The sequence below is a fragment of the Dromiciops gliroides genome, chromosome 1, assembly GCF_019393635.1.
Source record: "Dromiciops gliroides isolate mDroGli1 chromosome 1, mDroGli1.pri, whole genome shotgun sequence".
Lineage (NCBI taxonomy): Eukaryota > Metazoa > Chordata > Mammalia > Microbiotheria > Microbiotheriidae > Dromiciops > Dromiciops gliroides.
Window position 1 is genome coordinate 200,721,579 of NC_057861.1, and position 22,306 is coordinate 200,743,884.

At 36.6% G+C, this 22,306-nt stretch overlaps 1 protein-coding gene across 3 annotated transcripts in view; it reads left to right on the top strand.

The window, feature by feature from the left end:
- FBXO15 (F-box protein 15) overlaps nt 1-20,688 on the top strand; it is a 144,922-nt gene extending 124,234 nt beyond the window's left edge. For 2 of the 3 annotated variants that reach the window (XM_043969657.1, XM_043969643.1), the window contains exons 9-10: nt 15,825-15,949; nt 19,594-20,688. In XM_043969657.1, the coding sequence (XP_043825592.1) occupies nt 15,825-15,949; nt 19,594-19,863 (395 nt within the window). In that variant the 3' untranslated portion in view covers nt 19,864-20,688. The remainder of the gene's footprint in view (nt 1-15,824; nt 15,950-19,593) is intronic. The other variant, XR_006353515.1, reaches the window with a different exon arrangement.
- Nucleotides 20,689-22,306: the final 1,618 nt, after the last annotated feature.

Sequence of the window (22,306 nt, forward strand, 5' to 3'; positions counted from 1 at the left end):
TGAGGAGGATTAATCTCTGTTGTAGAGATGCTAGGTGGTACAGTGGCTAGAGCTCGGACTTGGAGTTAGGAAGACTTATCTTCCTGAATTCAAATTTGGCCTCAGACACTTACTAGTTGTATGATCCAGGGCAAGTCACTTAATCCTGTTGACTTTAGTTTCCTCATCTGTAAAATGAGCTGGAGAAGGAAATGGTAAACCACCACAGTATCTTTGCCCCCCAAAATCCCAAATGGGGTCACAAAGAGTTGGACATAACAGAAAAATGACTGAACAACAGATCTCTGTTGCATCTTTCTGTGAATTATATATGTTTTTAATATATACATATTTTATGCATTTATGTTTTAAATATGTACATATTTTAAGTGTACATATTTTTTAATACATGCATATACAACATATACACATTTAATATATACATATAAATAGGAGACATCTTGTCGGCAGATATCTTTTAAAATGGCATTTTGCTGTATCAAGGCAAATACTTTTTTATTATCAATGAAGAGTAAATACAGGTGACATATTTTTTGCACCTTTTAGGCAATGATATAACTGAAGGGATGTAGTGTTTTTCAATTCAACAAGCATTTATTAAGCAATTACCGTGTGCCAAGCATTGTCCTAAATAATGCTGGGAATAAAAATACAAGCAAAATGATAGATAGTCCTTGCCCTCCAGGAACATATAATCTAATGGGGGAATACAGCACATAAAAGGGAGCCAGAAAGTGGTGCTGGTGGTGGGGTGCAGAATGATGAGGTTGTCGGGGTGGGGGAGATACCTGTGTGAGAAATCTGGAGAGATAGTAGCAGAGCTTAGGTAAATATTCAGTGTAAGGAATGTGGATGGTGAGTGTTCAGATGAGGGACATATTCTAACCAGAATGTTTCATGACAATCATTGGCAAACTAATGTAAGCCTCAGCTTCCATATGTGGCTTGTAGAGTAGCAGCACCTTATACACAAGCCACGTTTCTATATTTTTGTAATTTTTTAAGTTCTACTTTTGATGCATACTCATTATTTACACTTGAAGTGTTTTTTCTTGAGGGCCTCAAGGCAGCCCAATTCATGATTGTGTTTTGGGGAGAGCTCAACCCAGGCATGGCCTTGTAGGGTCCTTTGTTTATTTTATATAAAACCAAGGTTGTGGGGGCTATCAGACTAAGTAGTTTAAAGTATTGTTTTCTTCCTTGCAGCCTCCAAATGGGGGTTGCACTTAGGTTTACAGCACCTAGCCAACAAGACTAATTCTATAGGTAGGGTCTTAAACTAGTCCCTAGTTCTACCCTCAAAAAGGGCTCTTACACATTAAATGTACCTTGCTTTGTGGGTTAGGCTAAGGGTTCATCATATTTTCTATGTAGAAAACACATCCAGAGAGTCCATCTTGGTTTGGAAAATACACATATAGATTGGGTGTCTTTTTTAGATGGCAGTTAACCATAGCATTTCACTCACATTTGTGGATCTCCTGAGTGAGGAGAGACAAGGATCTTATATATTTTCTGGAAGCAAGGAGTGTTCACTTTACATTCACAAAGAAAAGGATAATAGTACTTTCATTTGCAAATACTTAATTAGAAAGCCTATCTATATGTATACTATAGGATGAGTCACAGATTTGTTGGCCAGATACAGAGGAACTGAATCATATACCCAACAAAGGTAGTAATTGAAGATTTTATATCATTTGCAAGCCTTTGACTATTTTTTGTTTCATTCTCTGGACTGTGTTTTCCAATGTAAACAAATAATTATCTTTTCTTATGCTTGTTCTTGACTTGAAATCACTGAGTATCAGATGATATTCTTAATTACTTTTGATGATCTTCATGAATCCTTCATACAATTTCTTGACTTCCTTATAGCCTGCAATAGGTGTTAGCAATAAGCTGCAATTATTATTTATAGTTGTTAAGGGTGGTGGTCTAAAAATCTTTGTTTCTTAATACCCTCTACCCTACTTTCCACTTCTTTACTCTTGTTACTGAAGTAGAAGACAACTCTATAGGCCTGTAGGCTGTTAAATATTTTATTCTTTTTCATGGTTGTTATGACTAGAGAATTTATTGCCTAACTCCTTCGTGGTTTCCCTGTATTTAGCTACACAGGCCCTCAGAAAGTGCATAGTGTCTGTGTCGGGGAGGGAATTTGAAGCCTTTTCCTAAAATGCAGGTCTTATTGATTAGTGGCTCCCTGTCACCTCCAGAATCAAATACAAAATCCTGTTTAATGTTCAAAACTCTTCACCACCTAGGTCCTCCCCTCCAGTGTTCTTATGTCTTACTCTCTGCCAGATACTCTTCAATCTAGTGAATTGGCCTCCTTGCTGTTTCTCAAACAAGACACTCCATCTCTTGGTTCTGGGCATTGTCTTTGGCTGTCTCTCGTACCTGGAAAATTCTTCCTCCTCATCTCCACATACTGGTTTCCTTTAAGTTCCAACTGAAATTCCATTTTCTACAGGAAGCCCTTCCCTACCCATCTCAATTCTAGTTCTTTTTTTCTTTTATTTACTTCCTATTTATCCTGTAATATAGCTTGTTTGTACATATTTATTTGCTTCTTGTAACCCCACCTTAGATTGTGATCTTTTTGAGGGCATGTATCTGTAGCACTTAGCACAGTGCTTGGCACTGTAGATGCTTACTAAAAGTTTATTAACTGGCTGATTGGCCTCTCTGGCATTGTAGAATCTGCCACAGTTTGTACAATGTTAGTATAGTCATTAAGAACCCAGGAATACCTCCACATTTGGAATGTAGGATTTTTTATGTGTATATTGATAAATAGAAGATAATTTGAGGAAGGGGGAATGGCTAAGAGAGAGATGGAAGGGAGTTTTATGTTTTTATGCATGCACTAACAATTTGGAGTATCAGAGAAGGCTTCACTGAGAAAGTAGCGTCTGAAGTGAGCCCAAAAGGAAGAAAAGAATCTTGATGAAGAGGGAGTGCTTCCCAGGCATAGGGATAGCCTATGAGATTTCAGAAAGGAAGGATATTGAGGCATCAGTATAGGCAACAGCAATTTCTATGTTTTGGTTTCTTTGAAACAGAATTCAAAGAGGAGAATAGTTATCAAATGAGGCTGGAAAAGTAGCTACCTTATTGAGGTTTCAAATGTCAGATAAAGAGTTTGTATCTTATCTTAGTACAAGGCTTTTTAACTGGACATCTATGAAGTTTCAAAAAAAATTGATAACTATTTCAGTGTAATTGATTTCCTTTATGATCCAGTGTATTATTCATTTAAATACATTACTCTCAGAAGATTTCCATAGGCTTTGCTGCACTACCAGAGGGGTTCATCACATAAAAAAGGTTATAAACCACTGTCCTATAGAGGTATTAGGGAGCCACTTAACTTTTGAGCAGGGAAGTGACATGATTAGATGGTTGCCTTAGGAGGAGTATTATAAATCTGTGTGGAAGAAGTGTTGCAGAAAAGGGAAACTAGAAGCAGGAAGACCTATTAATTGGCTATCACAGTAATTCAAATAAATGACCTGAACTCTTTGAGTGTAAAAAGAGGGGGCAGATTTGGGTGATTTGTAGAAGCAGAATCATCAAGATGTGGCAAACGATTGATTTCTCTATCCTTTTGCTCGGTGACTGCAAGGTTATGAACATGGGTTGCTCTGAGAATTCTGGTGGCTTTGACACAAATAATGAAGTTTGGAGGAAAGGCAGGTGAGGGGTAGTTGGACCAGAGAATATTAATTTTGGATATTTTTTGTTAGATCACATTTGGGATATCTGGATAGACATGCCCAGTAAACAGCTGATGTGGGGCCTGGACTTCAGGACAGAGATTAGGATTAGATGTCGAGATTTAGAAGTCTCTTTCTCAGAAGTGACACTTGAATCCATAGGAGTAGATCCATGGGAGAATGCATAAACTAAGAAGAGAAGAGGTTCCAGGAAAGAGCCTTTGAGGAACAGTCATTTAAGACAAAGCTTCTTAAACTGTGGGTTTTGACCCCCTGTGGGGTCACATAACTGAATGTAGGGGTCATGAAAAATTTGGCAACAGTAAAAGGTTATATATATCTATTTTATATACCTATATAACCAGGGTCACATAAAAATTTCTCAGGAGAGAAGGGGTTGTGAGTGGAAAAAGTTTAAGAAGCCCTGATCTAAGAGAACAGGAGCTGAATGATTATCCAGTAAAAGAATAATCAGGCAGGTGGGCAATAACCTAGGAGAGAGTAGTGTTACTGAAGCAAGCAGAGAAACTAACTCAAAGAAGAGAGATGGTTAACAGTGTACAAAGTTACATAGAGGACAAGAAGGGGAGAGGATTTTTCATTTGAAATAATTATTAACATTGGATTGAGCAATTTCAGATCAGTGGTAGGGTTCGAAGATGGATTATAAGAGGTTGGAGAGTGAATGGGAGATATGTAAATCAAGACAGAACCTGTAGATGATTCTTTATTTTAGAAGTTTAGCTCTGAAACAGGAAGGATATCAGTAACTTGAAGGGATAGTGGATAGTTTAAAATATTTCAGCATTATTACAACATAATTGATTTCCTTTGTAACCCTCTATATTTTATTTTATGCATTTAAAAACATTATACTAAGGAGTTCTTAGTTCACCAGATTGTCCAGGGGATCATGGCACCAGAAGGGTTAAGAATTTCTGCTGTGAAGGAACAAATGCTAGGCCAGAGCAGGGGTGATGGGTTGGGAGAATAGGAAAAGATGGAGGGGCTCAAGTTTATAGTGAGGAAGGGGTATGAAATTGAGGGAGGAATAAAAAGACAGGAACCTGTGATCAGAGAAGGAAATATCAATGACCAAATTAGGGCAATAGTATGTATAAATAAAATTGAGTTTAAGTCAGTAAGCAGAGGAGAAAAGAGAAATAAAGCTCAGGCTATTCTATTAGAACAAGCAATGGACTGGGAGTCAGAAGACTCAGGTTCAGCAGTACCAATGTTGTTACTTAGTAGTTATTTAATCATGTACAAGTCACCTCCCCTTTCTGGACTTAAATGTATTTATCTATAAAATGAGAAGGTTGGCTTCTAAAGTTCCTCCCAGCTCTTAACATTCTATGGGGAGTAATGTTCTTCAGGTAGCATGGCATCTGATTATGAAGGGCTTTGAAAACTTTGCAGGAGAGGTTGCAGTTGAAGTAGTAGGCTATTGGAAGTTATTGTAGATTTTAAAATGGGGAAATTACACAATGAAAAAGTGGCATAGGAATTATCTTGATGCCTCATTGCAGTATGGAAAATGACCCTTTTATTATTTTTTTTTGGAAAGCTGTGCCAACAGAAAGCAAGAAAAAGCTATATGTGTGGGCCAAGGAGCAACGTAGGTAATTTTGGAGAGGCTCATCATAAAAGGTTGCCAACCAAGCAATGAAAGTTCTGAATATTATGACAGCATAACTGCCAGGACAGATTCGTTGTAAGGAGTGAAGAAGAATCAAAATGATTCAAGTTTTGTAGGTTGGTAGACTATTAAAATGGTGATAACCACTGACAGAAAAGAGGGGGAGCATGTTTAGTGGGAATAACAAGTTCAGTTTTAGGTGGTTTTTATGAGGCAGAACCAAGCAGGACATATCCCATAGGCAGTTAAATGTATTGCTGTGATGTTGGGGAGGCTATTAGAGCTGGGCATGGGGGATTTTTTGTTAGCCCATTAAATTAAAACACTTTAAAAATGCTTACTCTGTACAGAGAACTGTGTTGGATGTCAGTATAGAAGGAACAGTTGAAATCAGGTGTGTGAATGAATTCATCGGTGGAATACATGATTAGGAAGAAAATATGAAGACAGCATAGCTTTGGGGATCACTCATAGTTAGGAGGTAGGAAGGAAACAATTACAGGAAAACTAAGTAAGAGAAATGTAAAAGAAGCAGAGTCATTAGGGCCACTGCAGAAAGAAGCAGTCTGGTCTAGTGGAAAGAAATTAAGCTTTGGGGTCAGGAGACCTTAATTGGAGTTCTGGCTCACATTTACTAGTATTGTAGCCCTTGGCAAATCATTTAACCTATTGAATACTCAGTTTACCAAATTACAAAATGGGGTTAATGATATTGTTTATCTCAGAGAGTAGTTTGTAAGATTTTTTTTTTAAAGCATAAAGTACCATTGAAATGTGCGGTGATGTTTTTTCTCAGGTTTTTATTTAATTTTGACAGGTTTTCTAATTTCATTAATTCTAAAGATTTCTTGATGTGAGCATTACTGCATACCTAATAGCTCACTTTCATTTCTTTAAATACTTCAAAATGTAGGTAGGAAATTCAGTAGTATAAGTACTATGAAGTCAACTATAAAAACAGTATATGTAAAACAAAACTATTAGAACATTAAAAACAACATGAAATAAGCAAAAATTAAATATAAGAAATGTGATTCACCACTAGAGGCATCTAGGTGGTACAGTAAGTAGTTAATTGTTTCTGAATTTTGGATACCAAACCTGAGCTTGGAGTCAGGAAGGCCAGAGTTGAAATGTGGCCTCAGACACTAGCTATGTGACCCTGGGCAAATCACCTAATTGCTGTCTTCCTCAATTTTCTCCAGTGTAAAATAGAGATAATAAATAGCACTTGTTTCCCAGGTTTGTTGTGAGGGTTAAATGGAATAATATTTGTTGAAGTACTTAGCACTTAATTGTTGTTGTTTGTCCTTCTTCCTAAGAGGACCATAACATCGGTGATGTCAAGACTTGCACTGAAATCGATTTAAGTGAGGGAGGGCTGAGCAAGATTACCAACTTCACTTTCTCAGGACGACTGGAAATGACCCCGGATGTTTAAGGCAATTGGGGTTAAGTGACTTGCTCAGGGCCACACAGCAATAAGTGTCTCAGGTGAGATTTGAACTCAGGTACTCCCAACTTCAGGGCCAGTGCCACCTAGCTGCCTCTTAGCACTTAGTACTTGCTTAATAAATGCTTGTTTCCTTCCTTCCTTTTAGTTAAACATTTCACATCGAGATTTACATATATATATATATACACACACACACACACACACACACACACACACACACATATATCTATACACACATATACATGCATACATACACACACACACATATATAATTATTATTTTCTTTAACTTTCCTTCTGGCCTTCATGTATGTGTACATGTAATGAATACACTATATAGCTTGGAAATAGAAAAAAAATTTAAACTACCATTCCTATTGCAAGCTATTACAGAGTAATGTTGAAAGAAGTCCTGACCTCTAAGAGAAAACATTGTTCTGGCTGTGTGATTCTCTGTTAATATCAAAATAAAGACATTCTGTGATTACTAAAGGGAATTAATATCTATTAACTCAGAAAATTACCATTCAGAAACTGTTGGTGTTTAATCATGGCCATTTTCTGCAATCTGGTAAGTATAAGCAACATGCAAAAATGAGTGACTGTTTCCTCATTTGGCAGCAGTCTGACTGCCATTACACATCCCTGCCCTAGTCCCACTTAGTCAAGAGTCTCTTGATTTTGTGCATGGTTGTGCAGTAATAGAGCAGGGCAGAGTCACATCTGGTTCATTCAGAATGTCATTGTTATTTCTCTTCAGGAGGCATCACTGCTTTACAGGTTTCCTCTTTGCTCCCATTTGGCCTGCTGAGACAACAGTGTAGCTGTTGTTTGGCAAGGGTCAGGGTTTATCTGGCATCCTTTCTTATGCCTGGGGAAAGGAGAGGTAAGCTGCATAGTTCTTGCTAATTACTCAGCAGCAGCAAAGGGAGTGTGCACAGCCTGTGTCTTTGGACTAGAATGAAGACTTTCAGATAATTACAGCTTGACTCACTTTATGTGGTCTATACTATTAATGTCTTCCAGCAGTGCACAGAAATATCTGTCTTTAAAGCTACTATCTCCCTTAAAGCAGGTCATTGTGTCATAAGGGAGGCAAACAGGGAAGCAGTAGATTCCAGCTACTGACTCCCTGTCCTTTGTGGAATAGCGTATGTGATCACCACAGTAGGGCTTTGACTAGCTATACATCTATATATACATCATCATTTTTGTGCTCTGTAGCTTCTCTCTCTGTTCATCTGTTCACATGTCTTCTGCCTTAAAGAAGCTAGGCTACATGTCAACAAAGTCAGGGTCCAGAGGAAATTTAATATATCCCACTTTTCTCCTCTATCACTTGTTGGCATATTTTGCCTAGTAGATACATCATGTAGCTTCTGTCAGGTAGGTTTCTTTGTCTTCAGGGACCATGTGTCTGCCCTAAGCTTTAAGTTGTGCCTACAAGGTAGGGCTGCCTGAATCTGGAGTCAGTTGGAGACATAAGGGAGTGCTTTTCTAGTTTATGAAAACTCCCATTTGCTGTACTTCACACTCTTGCTTCCTTCCTTTGCTTTCCACTTGCTTCTCCTCTGCCATTGTTCTGAAGCTCTGGTGAAGAAGGCAGGTGAAGGTGCCATTTAATGCCTTGGTGACCTTACAGTCCAGGCTTCCTCAAAGACCCATTTTCAAATTATCTCTGAAGTGGTGCCTTATCTGCTGTTATGGTACTTCAGCTTACTGGAGCCTGGTTCCTGTTAGATTCAGATGGGTTGTCTGCCTTCCTTTTATTTCCTTCAGGAATACCCTATACTGCTGCTCAGAGTGTTCAGCCAACTACAGCCAGGTCAGGAAAAAAAATGTCTTCTCTTTTACTCACTTAGCTACTTTGTTTTCTGTTGCTCAGCTCTGGAGTTCTGGATGGTACAGACTAGGAACACACAAAAAAATTACAGTTTTAAAAGGATATGCCTACGGTTATCAATCCTTAAACTTCACTGCAAATTATGAGGCTAGGCAATGACACAGTTGTAAATATGGTTTTTTATTCAGAAAATAAAGCTGAAGAGGTGGCACTATATCTTATGGTAAGGATAAGTGTTTAATTAAAAGGTGCTCTATGCAGAGTTTTTGAATAATTTTAATAAAAAGTTTATTTCACATTTTAAAATGTATTAGTTTTTTTAAATAAAAAATTATTTTTATGGTTGGATATTCACTTTTTAAAAATTTCCTGGGCGCATACTCTAATAAAATGTGCTACTCTCACCTATGACTACAGTGCTACTTTTCATTTATTCATTTATAACATATTTGTTGAATTATGATTATATGCAAGACAAGATGGCAGGCACTGTCAGACAGTAAACATTAAGTACCTACTCTGTGTGAGGCACTGTGATAAGCACTGGGCTTTACAAAGAGAGGAAAAAAGACTGTCCTTGCTTTCAGGAGTTCACAATCTAATTGTGAGGTATATAAAGATGACCACTATGCTGACAAGGAATTTTTTGTCTTTTAGAAGAGATAAGGCACTGTATGTAGTTCTGACAGCTCTAAGCAGACCCAGGTAAACTGTGCATTCAAAAAATTGGCAATTGATAAAGGTAGACATTGGCCCTGTCACCAAATATTAGAAAAATTTAACCCAAATAAAGCAGCTAGTATGGTTAGGAGTCCCCTACACACCCAGAAAGCCATTTGTCCAGCAAGCCCTTGATCTTTTTGCCAAGCAGAGATCTGATGCAGTCAAGGGCATCAGCAATTTAGAATACAGATTTGTTTGGAGGATTGTGGCAGGATATTACAAGCAGTATCACTTCATGAAAGGGCGAAAAGCTATGGAGGGAAAAATGAGCTTGAATAACAACTGGCAGTGTTTAGGCACTAAACACTGTAAAAAGAAGTAGGGATAGAAAGAAAGAAGGAAAAAAAAAAACAGTCCCTAACTTCAAGAAACTGAAATTCTAATGGCATTTACATTGATCAAATCATTCCAGAAGTATTTATGTTGTCTTTTGTCCTTTATTTTTGAAGAGGACCAGTAACATCAAGGGTAATGTCTTGACTTATGAGTGAATTAGATTTAAGTGACAGATTTGCACAAAGGCATCAGCTTTACTCTCCCAGAGTCATTGAAGTCCAGTGGCAGGACAAAAGTCAAGACAACTTGTGATGGCTGAGGATGTAATGGATGACGTTGGTGTCTTCACTGTCTGATCAAGCTCTAAGTGCTTCACAGCACCTGCTTCAACTGCCTCCATGGCTGTTTGAACAATTTTTTTTCATCTGCCCATTCCTTGGAGGAAGTCTTCATATGCTTAGGGTAGACAACCCACCCCCCCAACTCACTGACAGTTTTGGGGCCTGTTGGGTACCCTCAACCTGGTTTAGCCTGTCTGCTAAGATGGTTTACTGGGATGTGGCTGCTGCACACAGGTGAGAGTTGAATGCCGGGTGGACACCAAAAGTGTCCCTGAAAAGGGCCTGGCAAGCCCTCACACCAGAGGGTACTAGTCTTCCTAAATACCCCCATATGCTCCATAACTGTTTATAGATGAAACCTGAAGGAGGACAATAGTTAAATGAAAAATAAAACATCTGGTATTTCTATAGCAATTCCTTATTGAAGAAAGTGAAATACTTCTTTTGGATGTAATACACACCATCTGATAGTTTATATAAAAAGTGGAAGTAAATTTTACAGAAATTCTAATGTTAAAGCAGAAATGTCTTGCCACTACTATTATTTGATATAGAAAGGAAAAAGAAATAAGCATGAGCAAAGGAAAGGCAAAATTATCTCCACTTGCAGTTGATATGATGATTTATATAGGGAATTCTTGTAAATCAGTGAAATCAGTAAAACCCATAAAATCATTAACCTTTTTGTTGTATATTACTGCCAAAACCATGAGGGAAGAGAAAATTATTTTAGAAAAGAAATCCCATTCAAAATAACAATATAACAAACAATATCTGGAAGTCAATGTGCCATATTCAGAATTTATATGAGTATGGTAACAAAGCACTCATGGATTAAAGGAAAAGAAATAGAGAGAAATGTAATGCTCTTGTTTGGCCAACACCCAGTAATATAATAAAATGACAATGCTATTTTAATTTACAAATTTAATGTCATTCCAATCAAACGAGCATGGAATTACTTTATGGCACTAGAGAAAATAACATTTATCTGGATGAAGAAAAGGTCAAGAATCTCTGGGTAAAATAATAGGAAAAAGGGTAGGAACGAAGAGGCTTAGTATTACCAGACTTAAAGTACCATAAAAGCAGAAATGATCAAACATGTTTTAAAAACATAAAAGTCTCTTAATAGAAGCTAGGACAAAAAGTAATCAAACATAGTTGACAAGTTTTTCATAAATTCAAGTATACCAATTAGTAGAATAATGACAAAAACTACTTGTAAAATTGTAAAGCAGTTTGATAGCAATAAGGCTTAGATCAATATCTGATACCATATTCTGTAGAAAACTCCAAATGGATCTGTTACCTAGATATTAAAATATACATTAAGAAGAAATTAGATGAGAATTGAAGGAAGTATACTGCACAGCTCTGTCTGTGGAAGAATTCTTTTTTTTGGTTTTGTTTTGTTTTTGTTTTAGTGAGGCAATTGGGGTTAAGTGACTTGCCCAGGGTCACACAGCTAGTAAGTGTTAAGTGTCTGAGACCGGATTTGAACTCAGGTACTCCTGAATCCAGGGCCGGTGCTCTATCCACTGTGCCACCTAGCTGCCCTGTGGAAGAATTCTTGAACAAATAAGAGGTAATTACAGAAATTCAAATGGATGATTCCAATTATGTAAAATTTAAATGTGTCTGAAGGAAATCCATGCAGTTGGAATTAAAAGAAAAGCAGTTCAATGGGGTAAAAATCTTTCCAATAAATATTGTGGAGAAATGTTTGTTATCTAATATCTATTAGGAATTGATACATATGTAGGACAGGAGCAATTCCCCCAATGCACAAGCTGTCAAAAGATAAAAATAGTTATCAGGAGAGTTAAATGCAAGTTATTATCAACAAACACAGCCAGATTAACTGAAAAACATTTTTTTAAAGAATGTTAAAAATAGGGGCAGCTAGCTGATGATGTGGATAGAGCACTGGCCCTGGATTCAGGAGGACCTGAGTTCAAATCTGTCCTCAGACACTTAACAATTACTATCTGTGTGACCCTGGGCAAGTCACTTAACCCCAATTGCCTCAGCCCCCCAAAAAAGAATGTTAAAAATAAATAATAAATTATAAAAGAAAAAATTAAAAGCACTGTGCCAATGCCAGAAATAAAGTTTAGTCATTGAAAAAATAAAATATCTATAATAGTCTATGCTGTTTTGTAATTAATCAAAAAAGAATGTTCTAAACTAATAATGAGAAAAATGCACATTAAAATATTTTTGGAGGTTTTCTTCACATCCATCAAATGAGCAAAAAATGATAAATGTTGAAAGGGTAATGGGAAGACAGGCACATTGGTAGAACTTTGAGCCATTTTGGACAATTTGGAATTATAATGGAAATGTCACTTAACCAAGTATAAGCTTTGACTCAGCAATACCACACCTAGTCATAAAATAAAATAGTTATAAGATACAAGACGAAAAGGTCCCACATATGTGTAAAACATTGATAACAACACTTTTTGTAATAGAAAAGACCTGGTAAGAAAGTGTATACCTTTCATTTTGGAAAAGGCTGAATAAATTATGCTATGTGAATATAATGGAATGTTGTTATTCCATAGAATGAAGAATTCAGATAAATGTGGGGAGACCTATATGAATCAATGTAGAAGAAAATAAATAGAACAAGGAGAATAATTTACATGATTGAAGGGAAATTGAATTGAAGGGAAAACACCATTGAAAGAATTAAAAATTCTGATCAGTGCAGTTACTAATCGTGGTAATGTAGCTGGTGGAGAGGAAGATACTGAACAATTGTTTTTAAAAATCAGGGATGATTTTTTACCAAAAAAAAGAGGACATCAAAATCTTTTGACCCATATTTCTCCTTTCTCCTTTGTGTAGAAGCTTTAATTTTTTGATATTTCTGATGGGAAATAGGAGAAGGAAAAAGGTAGGGTTCCCAGATGATTTTCCATAATAGACCACATCATTACAGCCACAAAACAGATTTTGAGATTGTAGATTGTATTGATTGATTACAGAATAGCATATTACTTGGTAGAAAAAAATTTACCCTAAAAGGTTCTTATTCCAATAAGATCTTTTATTAATATATAAAGATGTGCGGGCAGCTAGATGGCGCAGTGGTTAAAACGCTGGCCCTGGATTCAGGAGTACCTGAGTTCAAATCCGGCCTCAGACACTTGACACTTACTAGCTGTGTGACCCTGGGCAAGTCACTTCACCCCCATTGCCCTGCAAAAAAAAAAAAAAAAAAGATGTAAGATCCTTTGATTGATGCAGCCACAGAAAACTTTTTTTCAGTGACCTTCTGATGATTAGTATCCCACAAGGAATATAATGGAGAAATGTGCTTGCCAAAAGTGTTCACTACTATCATGGAGAATGTCCTGCATGGAGTCCAAGAAGAGAGATTACTTATTGTCTATGAAATAGTTTGGATGTTCCTGTTTATAGATCACATTGTGCTGATTCTATCAAGTCCCAAGACAACAAGGCCTCATCAGTGAGAGTCACAGCAAAGAAGACCCTAAAAGAAATGTGCCAATCTATCATAAATGAAACAGGAAGCACAAGAAGAATCCCTGTTATTCAGATTATGTAATGTATTTGGGTGGGTATATCATTGAGTTTATGCATCTTGGACAAGCATTTCCTATGGATAATAAACCAGACCCTGAATTGAACAAAAATGAACAGAAGGATTGGGGTGGATTGAATTTAGGACATTATGTAGTACTTTCAACAATATGAAGCTGTCTCCAACAAACAAACCTATCTTTTTACATCACTGTTCTCATGATGATGTCACATGGTAGTAAATCACAGAACATGAACACCATAATCTCCAAAGTATCAGTATTTCAGGTGACAAAAGGCCAGTGGAGAGATGTACAAGTAAGTAGTTTAAATTCCAAACAGTGACTTGAATAAAGAGCACCATATTAAAAATTATAAAGAAAATATGCCAAACCAGTCAAAATAAATAAGATTGACCAGTTATGTAATGAGAAAAAAGAGAAGAGATAAAAAGCTAGACTGCTATACCAATACTCACAAAATGTTAAAACACCTAGAATTTAGATGAGGTGGACTAGGTTAAGGGCTCTCAACCTTTTTTTTTTTTCTTTTTTTTTGTCGTGGCCCCTTTTGGGAGTCTGGTGACCCTGTGGCTCCCTTCTCCAGATGTTTTTAAGAACATAAAATAAAATTTGTAGACTATAAGAGAAACCAAATATGTCAAAATGCAGTTAACAAAATAGTTTAAAAAACACATAAATTCATGGACCCCAAAATTAAGAACACCTGACCTAAAGGTAGCTTTTCAGATCCTTGAGTATATCTTTTTTGGAAGACTTAGAGGCAAGATTTGGACAAAATCGCACTGGGTGAGAAGGCTGGTTATGGATTGTGCTCTTCACCTTGAGGCAGCAAGGCAGCAAGGTGGCACAGTGAATAGAGCACTAGGTTTGGAGTCAGGAAGGCCTGAGTTCAGATATAGCCTCAGACAACCTGTGTGACCCTGGGCAAATCACTTAACATCTGTCTGCCTCAGTTTCCTCACGTGTGAAATGGAGAGAGTAGCACTGATTTCTAAGGTTGTTGTGAGGATTACATATTTGTAAAATGCTTAACATAGTGCTTGGCACTTAGTAGGTGCTTGCTTAATAAGCCCTTTTTTCCCTTTCCTCTCCCCTTCACTGTTGAAGGTGGTATCTCATACTCAAATCACAGATCAAAACTTACATATGTATATAAATTAGTCTGTGGTGTTCATCACATTAGAGAGCTTAACTATTATGTAAGTACAGGGGAGGAAAAGATCATTTCTGGGAACCAAAAATAGGAAGTACTATTGAAATTCTTATATACTTCTTTTCTTTGAAATGTCTGATCTACCAGTCTAGTGTAAGGCTACTCTTATATTAATTTTACAAGATCACTTCTAACTAGGTTATATCTTCATAACTTTCTTGTGTTCTCTGGACTTATTTCCTTTTCTAACTACCTTGTTCTGATGATGCCTTATTTTAGTCATCTTATTTACCTACTGGCCATTTTCTCTTACTGTTGCCCCATAAAACCCCTCCTGGGTTTCTTTTTCTCCAAGATCTCTGGGATCTCTTTCCTCTAAACTTTCTTAGCAGCTCCTTCAGTCCCAAGGTGACTTAATCTGTTGTTACTTTCTTCCCTTGTTTTTATAGATATGGAGCTGTTTCCATGTTTTTCCACTCTTGTCAATCAGAAGATTGCCCTGTTCTCTTAGCAGTCCTTTAGTTGCTGACTAGTGATGAATAAGATTAGTGGTATTCACTTGACTCTTCCTAGAAACAACTTTTCCAGGTGTCTGAACTCTCACTCGCTCCCAGAGGCAGTGATATGCCAGCGCATACTAGTTCGAGGTAGTTGATTATTATATTTTAAGTGTGAGCATGTATTTACACTTTGGAAAAGGGCAATTGCTACAGATCAGAGCTTGATTTATTGTTTTGTTGATTGTCTAAACTTAAAAAAGTGGTGAAGAAAATGTTAATAATACAGATTAAACTTCATTGTGTCATGTACCAATTTAATTTTTTCCTGGAGACCTGGTTGTTAAACATTTACCATCACACTCCTTCCTTCAGTTGACTCAGATGAAGCTTCTGGCAATTTTTCCCCATTTTGTCATAGCTATACTAATGTTGTTCCTAGCTTAGATAATTTAGACCTAATCATATATGATACTTCTGATATAAAAATAACATATAAGAAAAAAGAACTAGGCAAAGAGAATTTGAAAGCTAAGTAATGACTATTTCTTGATGTACTATATTAATATTCAGTAATTATTTTAAAAATCTTTCCAGATTTCATTAAAAATGGATACATGAAGCTCATTGTTATAAGTTTTAAAAACAATGCACAGCATTTACCTCTCATTGGAAAAGTTGGCCTCTGTTGGAAAACAGATGTTTTTGCTGGTTGTATACAGGTAATTAATTGTTTTTTAACCTTCTTCAGTCTCTTTAAGGTAATTGGGTCATTATTTAAGAAAAATGTGCATATTTGCCAAGTCTCTACTTTTCTATTCTCCCTTCTCCCCAAGTATTAAAAAGCCCTATGAATAGTACATTTAGAGCCAGAGGGACCTTAGAGGTCATCATTTTACAGATGACTAATCTAAGACCCAGAGAGGTAAAGAAACTTGCCTAAGGGTTACACAGATACCCTCAGGTAGCAGGGCTGGGATTTGAACTCAAGTCTTCTGACTACAGATCCATTGCTCTGTCCACTGAAGCCTCTCACTTTTTGAGAAGGCTAGGAAGATTTAAAAATACCACTCCCCTCAGTGTAGTTCTAGAGTTCCCTTTTGTTGTTATTCCTTGTGCCTGTCAGTATTCTCAACCCCATCTTTAACTCTGTAACTGAATTCTGAGGTATACAAAATTTGCTTCGAAAGATAAGGAAGAGCTTGTATGTAGCATTAGGCTACTGAGCAATAGTGATTGCATATTATGTTTTGACTCCATGCTTTCCTAGTTTGGGAAGGGAAGCAGCCTGGAAAAGAAAGTAAAAGAGCACCAGAGACCCCTCAGATCAGAACTTTATCTTCCATAGGGAAAACTGATTTAAAGAGCTATTAGAGGGGCAGCTAGCTGGTGCAGTGGATAAAGCACCGGCCTTGGATTCAGGAGGATCTGAGTTCAAATCCAGCCTCAGACACTTGATACTTATTAGCTATGTGACCCTGGGCAAGTTGCTTAACCCTCATTGCTTGCAAAAAAGAAGAAAAAAAGAAAAGAGCTATTAGAGCTACTCTTAATAGACTTATTTTTTAGGATACAAATACATTTTGGGAATTTGGGTCCATTGATGATTCCTTTCCTTAGGCCAGCTCAGTGAAAAAAGGCTTTGTGTGCTGAACCTTAGAGAGAAAGAAGGAAAAGGTGAAAGCAAAAAGTGGAGACTTTATTAGCTGTCAGTGAGGTTTATTTTTCTGGGCTTCTCTTCCTTCCCTCATTGTCTCTATTATGGATAGGGAAGGATTCTTCTACTCATATAATCTGAGTTGGAAAGGACCTCAGGGGCCAGTGATTCCAAACATACTTGACCAAGAACCTCCTCCACAGCATCCCCAATAAGTGGTCATGTATCCTCCGCTTTAAGTCCTCCAGTGAGGAAGAGTTTGTTATTTCCAAAGGCAATTTATTCTACTTTTGATAGATCTAATTATTAGAACATTTTAAATCTATTCATCCCAAAACTGCTTCTTTGCAACACTCATCCATTTTCTTATCTCTGTCCTTTGGAGCAGAGGTGTCATATATGTGGCCCACAGCTGTATGCAGCCTAAAATGCTCCTGGATACAGCCTGAACCAATGGAATTGGTAAATTGTTAACAAAATAAAAATACAATAAATATATGTAATAGCACATTTTAAAACTAAGTCAGTATGTGACAGAACTGGAATCTATACCTGTCCCTGACTGCAATCCAGTGTCCTTTTTACTGCACTGGGATTAAAACTTGAAAACTCTTTTCCCAACAGAATATGAGATTAACATTTTACATGGCACATTATATCTGTTGGACCATTACTAGTATCTGATATATACACACACACACACACACACACACACATATACATATATGTGTGTGTGTGTATGTATATATAGGATGAGGCAATTTTGAAGCATACTTTAGAAATGCTTCTGATTCAAATAACAGACTATATATATCTATATCTATAGCTATTTCAGTTACTATATTTAAGTCAATTCAGCAAACATTCACTAAGCACCTACTAAGTGCTGAGCACATTGTTATGTTATTTCAGAAAATGAAGGGCCAGCTAGTTACTGTAAAAGGTAAGTCAGCCATAGCCTTCAATCCAATTTAGAATCTGATACTTTATCTATTCTCTTGTTCCATTCATTGGTCCCTTGAATACAGTCAATTTGGGCGATACCATTCCTGTATTTGTACCTTTTTTTGTTTCTACTGTATATGGAGAAACATGTTCCATACACAAATAGGAATATTAATGTTTCCAAACAGATATATGGGACTTGGTATCGGCTGTAGTTATTGAAAATATATAGTTAAATTAAGTTTATTTTTGGTTTTAAAAATCTAGAAATATGTGGATTGGGGGATAATATAAGATTTGTCTTGCTTAAGGCCCTTTTTTATAGTTCTATTTAACTTAAGCACTGGTACTCCAGCTAATTAGTGAGGTGATGCTATATTGACCATGTATATGTAGTAAATGATATCTGTAAAAATGGAATTCCTGTTTGGAGAATTTGACTCTCCACATCTAAGTGCCATAGCTTGCCCAAAGATATCTGATATACCACATGGAAAGTGGGACTGTTTCTGCAGAAAATTGATTTTAAAACTGTTTGCACATTTAGTTTTGACTGGTACTTAGCTGCATTAATGTTAAAGGCTCATAGCTAAGGAAGATTGATTTCAGGCCAGTATTGAAAAAACCTAGGCCTTATTTGGTACTGTTAAAATGTATCTTTACCATGGTGCCTTTGCACATGGTAGGCACTCATTTGTAGAATGAGATTTCATAGTTATTGGTAATGATTATACTGATATGCCTCTAAAATTGACCACTCACTCATCATAACAAAATATATTCGATCCTACCATCATGGTTCCCTTTCCACTGGAAATTAATGTGCAAAGTCTGTGTTTTTCACTTCTGTGGTTCAGTTGTTTGTACATGAGGATGAGAGGAATGGGGGCAAAATAGGAAGAGTAAGAATTACTGAAAATTAGATTGAGAAAATAAAATTTAGTGCTGGAGCATGCCAGAGGACATTTGTATACTGTTAAACTAAGTTTGTTATCTTGCCCCTATTCATTTTAAGGAGAGATTTGTGGGGTGGGGGAGGAACATATAATTTTAAAATGCCTTAAAATGACCAGAGGATTTCCCTCCCTACTTCCTCTGAGATCTCCTTACTTTCTCAAAGATGTAGTAAAAATAAGATTGCTTCTTCCATTCCTGATCTGTTAGACACAACAGTACACACTTTCCAAAGCGTGCTTGAAAGAATTATTTCTCTTGGACATTCATGATGAGTGGGTCCAGATTCCATGTCTGTTTCCCTCTGTAGAGGTTGTCTCTACAAAGCTCTAAATCCTTCCAGCATAATCTTTTATTTTCATTAAATCTGATAATATATTGAGGCATTGGATCAAATAATTTTGGAGCTAGAATACAAAAAAGATCAGAATTTTAGGGATTAAAGGGACCTTTGAAAGAATCTAATTCAACCCTTTCTTTTTATAGCTATAAGAGGAAACTGAGTTCTTGAGAGGGAAACTGACATGTCTAGGGTTACACAGTGGCAGAGCTGATATTAGAAACCAAATTGACTGTCTCCCATAGATGTCTCTCATTCTTACTAAGGAATTAAACATATGCAAATTTCCAGTATTGCAAAGTTTAAAGCAAAATGTTTTTGAAAGTTTGGGTTACCTTGAAAATGACTGCCCTAGATTTTGATTTGGAAGCTTCTAATGCAGAATTTTCTCAGTAAGTTTCACAAGTCTGGGCTAATACTATATATTAAGTACTAAATGTGTTACAACTTTCTTTGTCTTTATTTTGTAGAACTGTTATTTGATGGATGTAACCCTTTTGGATGAAACAGAGAAACCATTTTGGTGTTTCAGTACCCCAGTTTGCATGAGACCTGCTACCAGACCTTCTGACTTTTTTAATTACAGAGGACGTCACTTTTATGTAACCTACATAGACTCAGTAGGAAAAGTGAACTTGGAGCTTGTATGGATGGAAGAGACAGAAGAGTATTATGTTGTTAGCCTGGCTCTTTACCTAAGAATAGAAAAAGTAAACAGCTGGTTTGGAACAAACTACTGACCATCAGCCTGGCAGGAAATTATTTTGTTTCTGATTAGTTTTTTGTTGTTGTTGGTATTGTAAGTTAAAATAAACCTTGTCCCATGATTGCAACAGCATGTCTAGTGCCTTTCATGTGGAAAAAATATGAAGTATGGTTATTTTTGTGTTGTTTCTTTGGATGATTTATGAGATATTAAAATATATGAAAATTATCACAATAAAATCTTCCTGTAAAGATTGTGATAAAGGAAAGATACATATTTCTATTTGTTATCATCTGGAATGATGATATAATGCTATATAAGTAAGCATAGTTTATCCAGTAGCATGTAATCACTAGTGCTATAAATGTATTTTATAAACTGGTAGGAATTCAGAACATCAGGATAATATTTAAATATCAACTTCACTAAGCCCATTAGGACTAGAAGGTGCTTTATTTGTGGTATTCAGCAAGTCATATCAGTAAATGTAATAAAGTAGATAAATGTCCTAACTCATGGGAAGAGAGGTCTCTTAAATCATTGGAAAGATTTATTATTATTTAAAAGAACAAGTCATTGTACAAGTGGCCTTAAGAAATTGAGACTTAAACTAGTTTGAAAAAAGATTAATGTGGTCAAAAAAGATTGCCTTTGTAAAAAATTCAACATAAAATACCTCTTTGTGAGTGAATTAAAAGGTGCTTTAGACCTCAAAAATTGAATAAATGAAAGTAAGGTGGCATATATATGGTGACATTTCATGTTTTCAAGTTAATTCTAATTTTTTTGCATTTAGCTAATATGAACAATTTATTCACCTTGTCTTATTTTTACTTATTCAAAAAAAGTACTCAAGTAATTTTTTGGTGTCATGCTGTTTCTTCCACTGGGACTTAATTATACCTACCACTTTTATATTAGATTCTCTGAACAACTTGGTTGAAACAAATACTGCATTTATGACATAAATCTTGTAACTGGAGTTATTTTATTCAGTATGGTAGGCAAATGATCTGAACATAGAATCATGTGTTGGTTATCTTGGGTTCTCTTCAAACTCTGCCTGTGGAACACAAACTCTGACTGGTCTCACTAATATGAAACGTCTTTAACCATGGTCCTGGTGAGAGACTTTATATCTGTTTTCTAAAAATCAATCTACATAAGTGTAAAGATAGATTCATCACTAAAATATTAGTCATCAAATAGGATTTGGGATACTGCAGTTTGAGGTAATGTGAACATCACTGAAATAACATCTTTCAAGGCTTCTATATATAATTATATTTGGCTCATGAACAAAATGGATGTGTGGGATGACTTTCTTACTAAGCAGTATGGATGCTGAGGTGGACAACAGTGTGGGATTTAACCCTGAGATATAAATGAACCGCCTCAAGTACTGTGCTCTTGGCTAATAAAGTAAATTCTCTATCCATCCGATTAGGAATAGTTTTCTGTTTCTAACTACCACAGCCCTGGGAAAGCAACTTTTCAGCCCACTCTCCTGTATCTTCCATTCTCTGCTCTAATTTCTACCCCCATGTCCCAGTTTATCCTCTTACCTCTTAGTTCCATTGGTTTAAATGAGAACTTCCTTACTTCCAGTGCTTGTGTATTATATGTGTGTATATATGTACAGGGAAGAGACATATATACATGTAAGAAGAGACTTCAGATGTATATATACATAGGTATATTTATATACAAACCTCTGTATGGTGTGTGTGTGTGTGTGTGTGTGTGTGTGTGTGTGTGTGTGTGTGTGTGTGTGGTGGTTGAAGCCAATTCTGTGGAGCATGTAGAGCTTGGTCAGACATCGAAGACAGCTAGGTCATCTACTGCATCCCAGGCCACTGCCTGTAGCCTTGACTTTTGTCCTGACACTGAACTTTGATGACTTGGGAAGAGTGACACTGATGACATTGTGCAACTCTGCCTCACTTAAATATACAGTTCATGTATGAGTCAAGACATTAACCATGATGTCATTGTTCTTTGAAAACGAAGGATGAACAAAAACCACCCTGCTTTCTAGCCTGGGCTTCACAACCATTATTGAGGGAATTAATCACTGGGTAGAAGGGGGTTGCACCTCCTCAGACACTCAGCCCAGCTTCTAGCCCAGCCTCCAAAGCTATCTTCCATAAGATTCAACCTTGGATTTTCTTCTGCAGGTCCTGGAGCCTCTGACTCACTAAAGATCAAGAAAAATAAAGTTCTCACCACCAAGGGCCTTGGTGCCATCTGATGGTTTAATATCAGGAATAGATGTAATTGCCATAGCCATTCCCATTTCACAAATGGGAAACAGATCAGAGCAGGAAAAAAGAATTCAGGGATTCTGTCTTCTAGTCCGAGACTCTTTATATCACTGTGCCTTTATTGGAAGCCTTATTTATTATGCAAGTGATATAAAATGACAAATTATATTAAACATGACAAAGAATATGCATTATCTCTTGTTTGCTGCCACA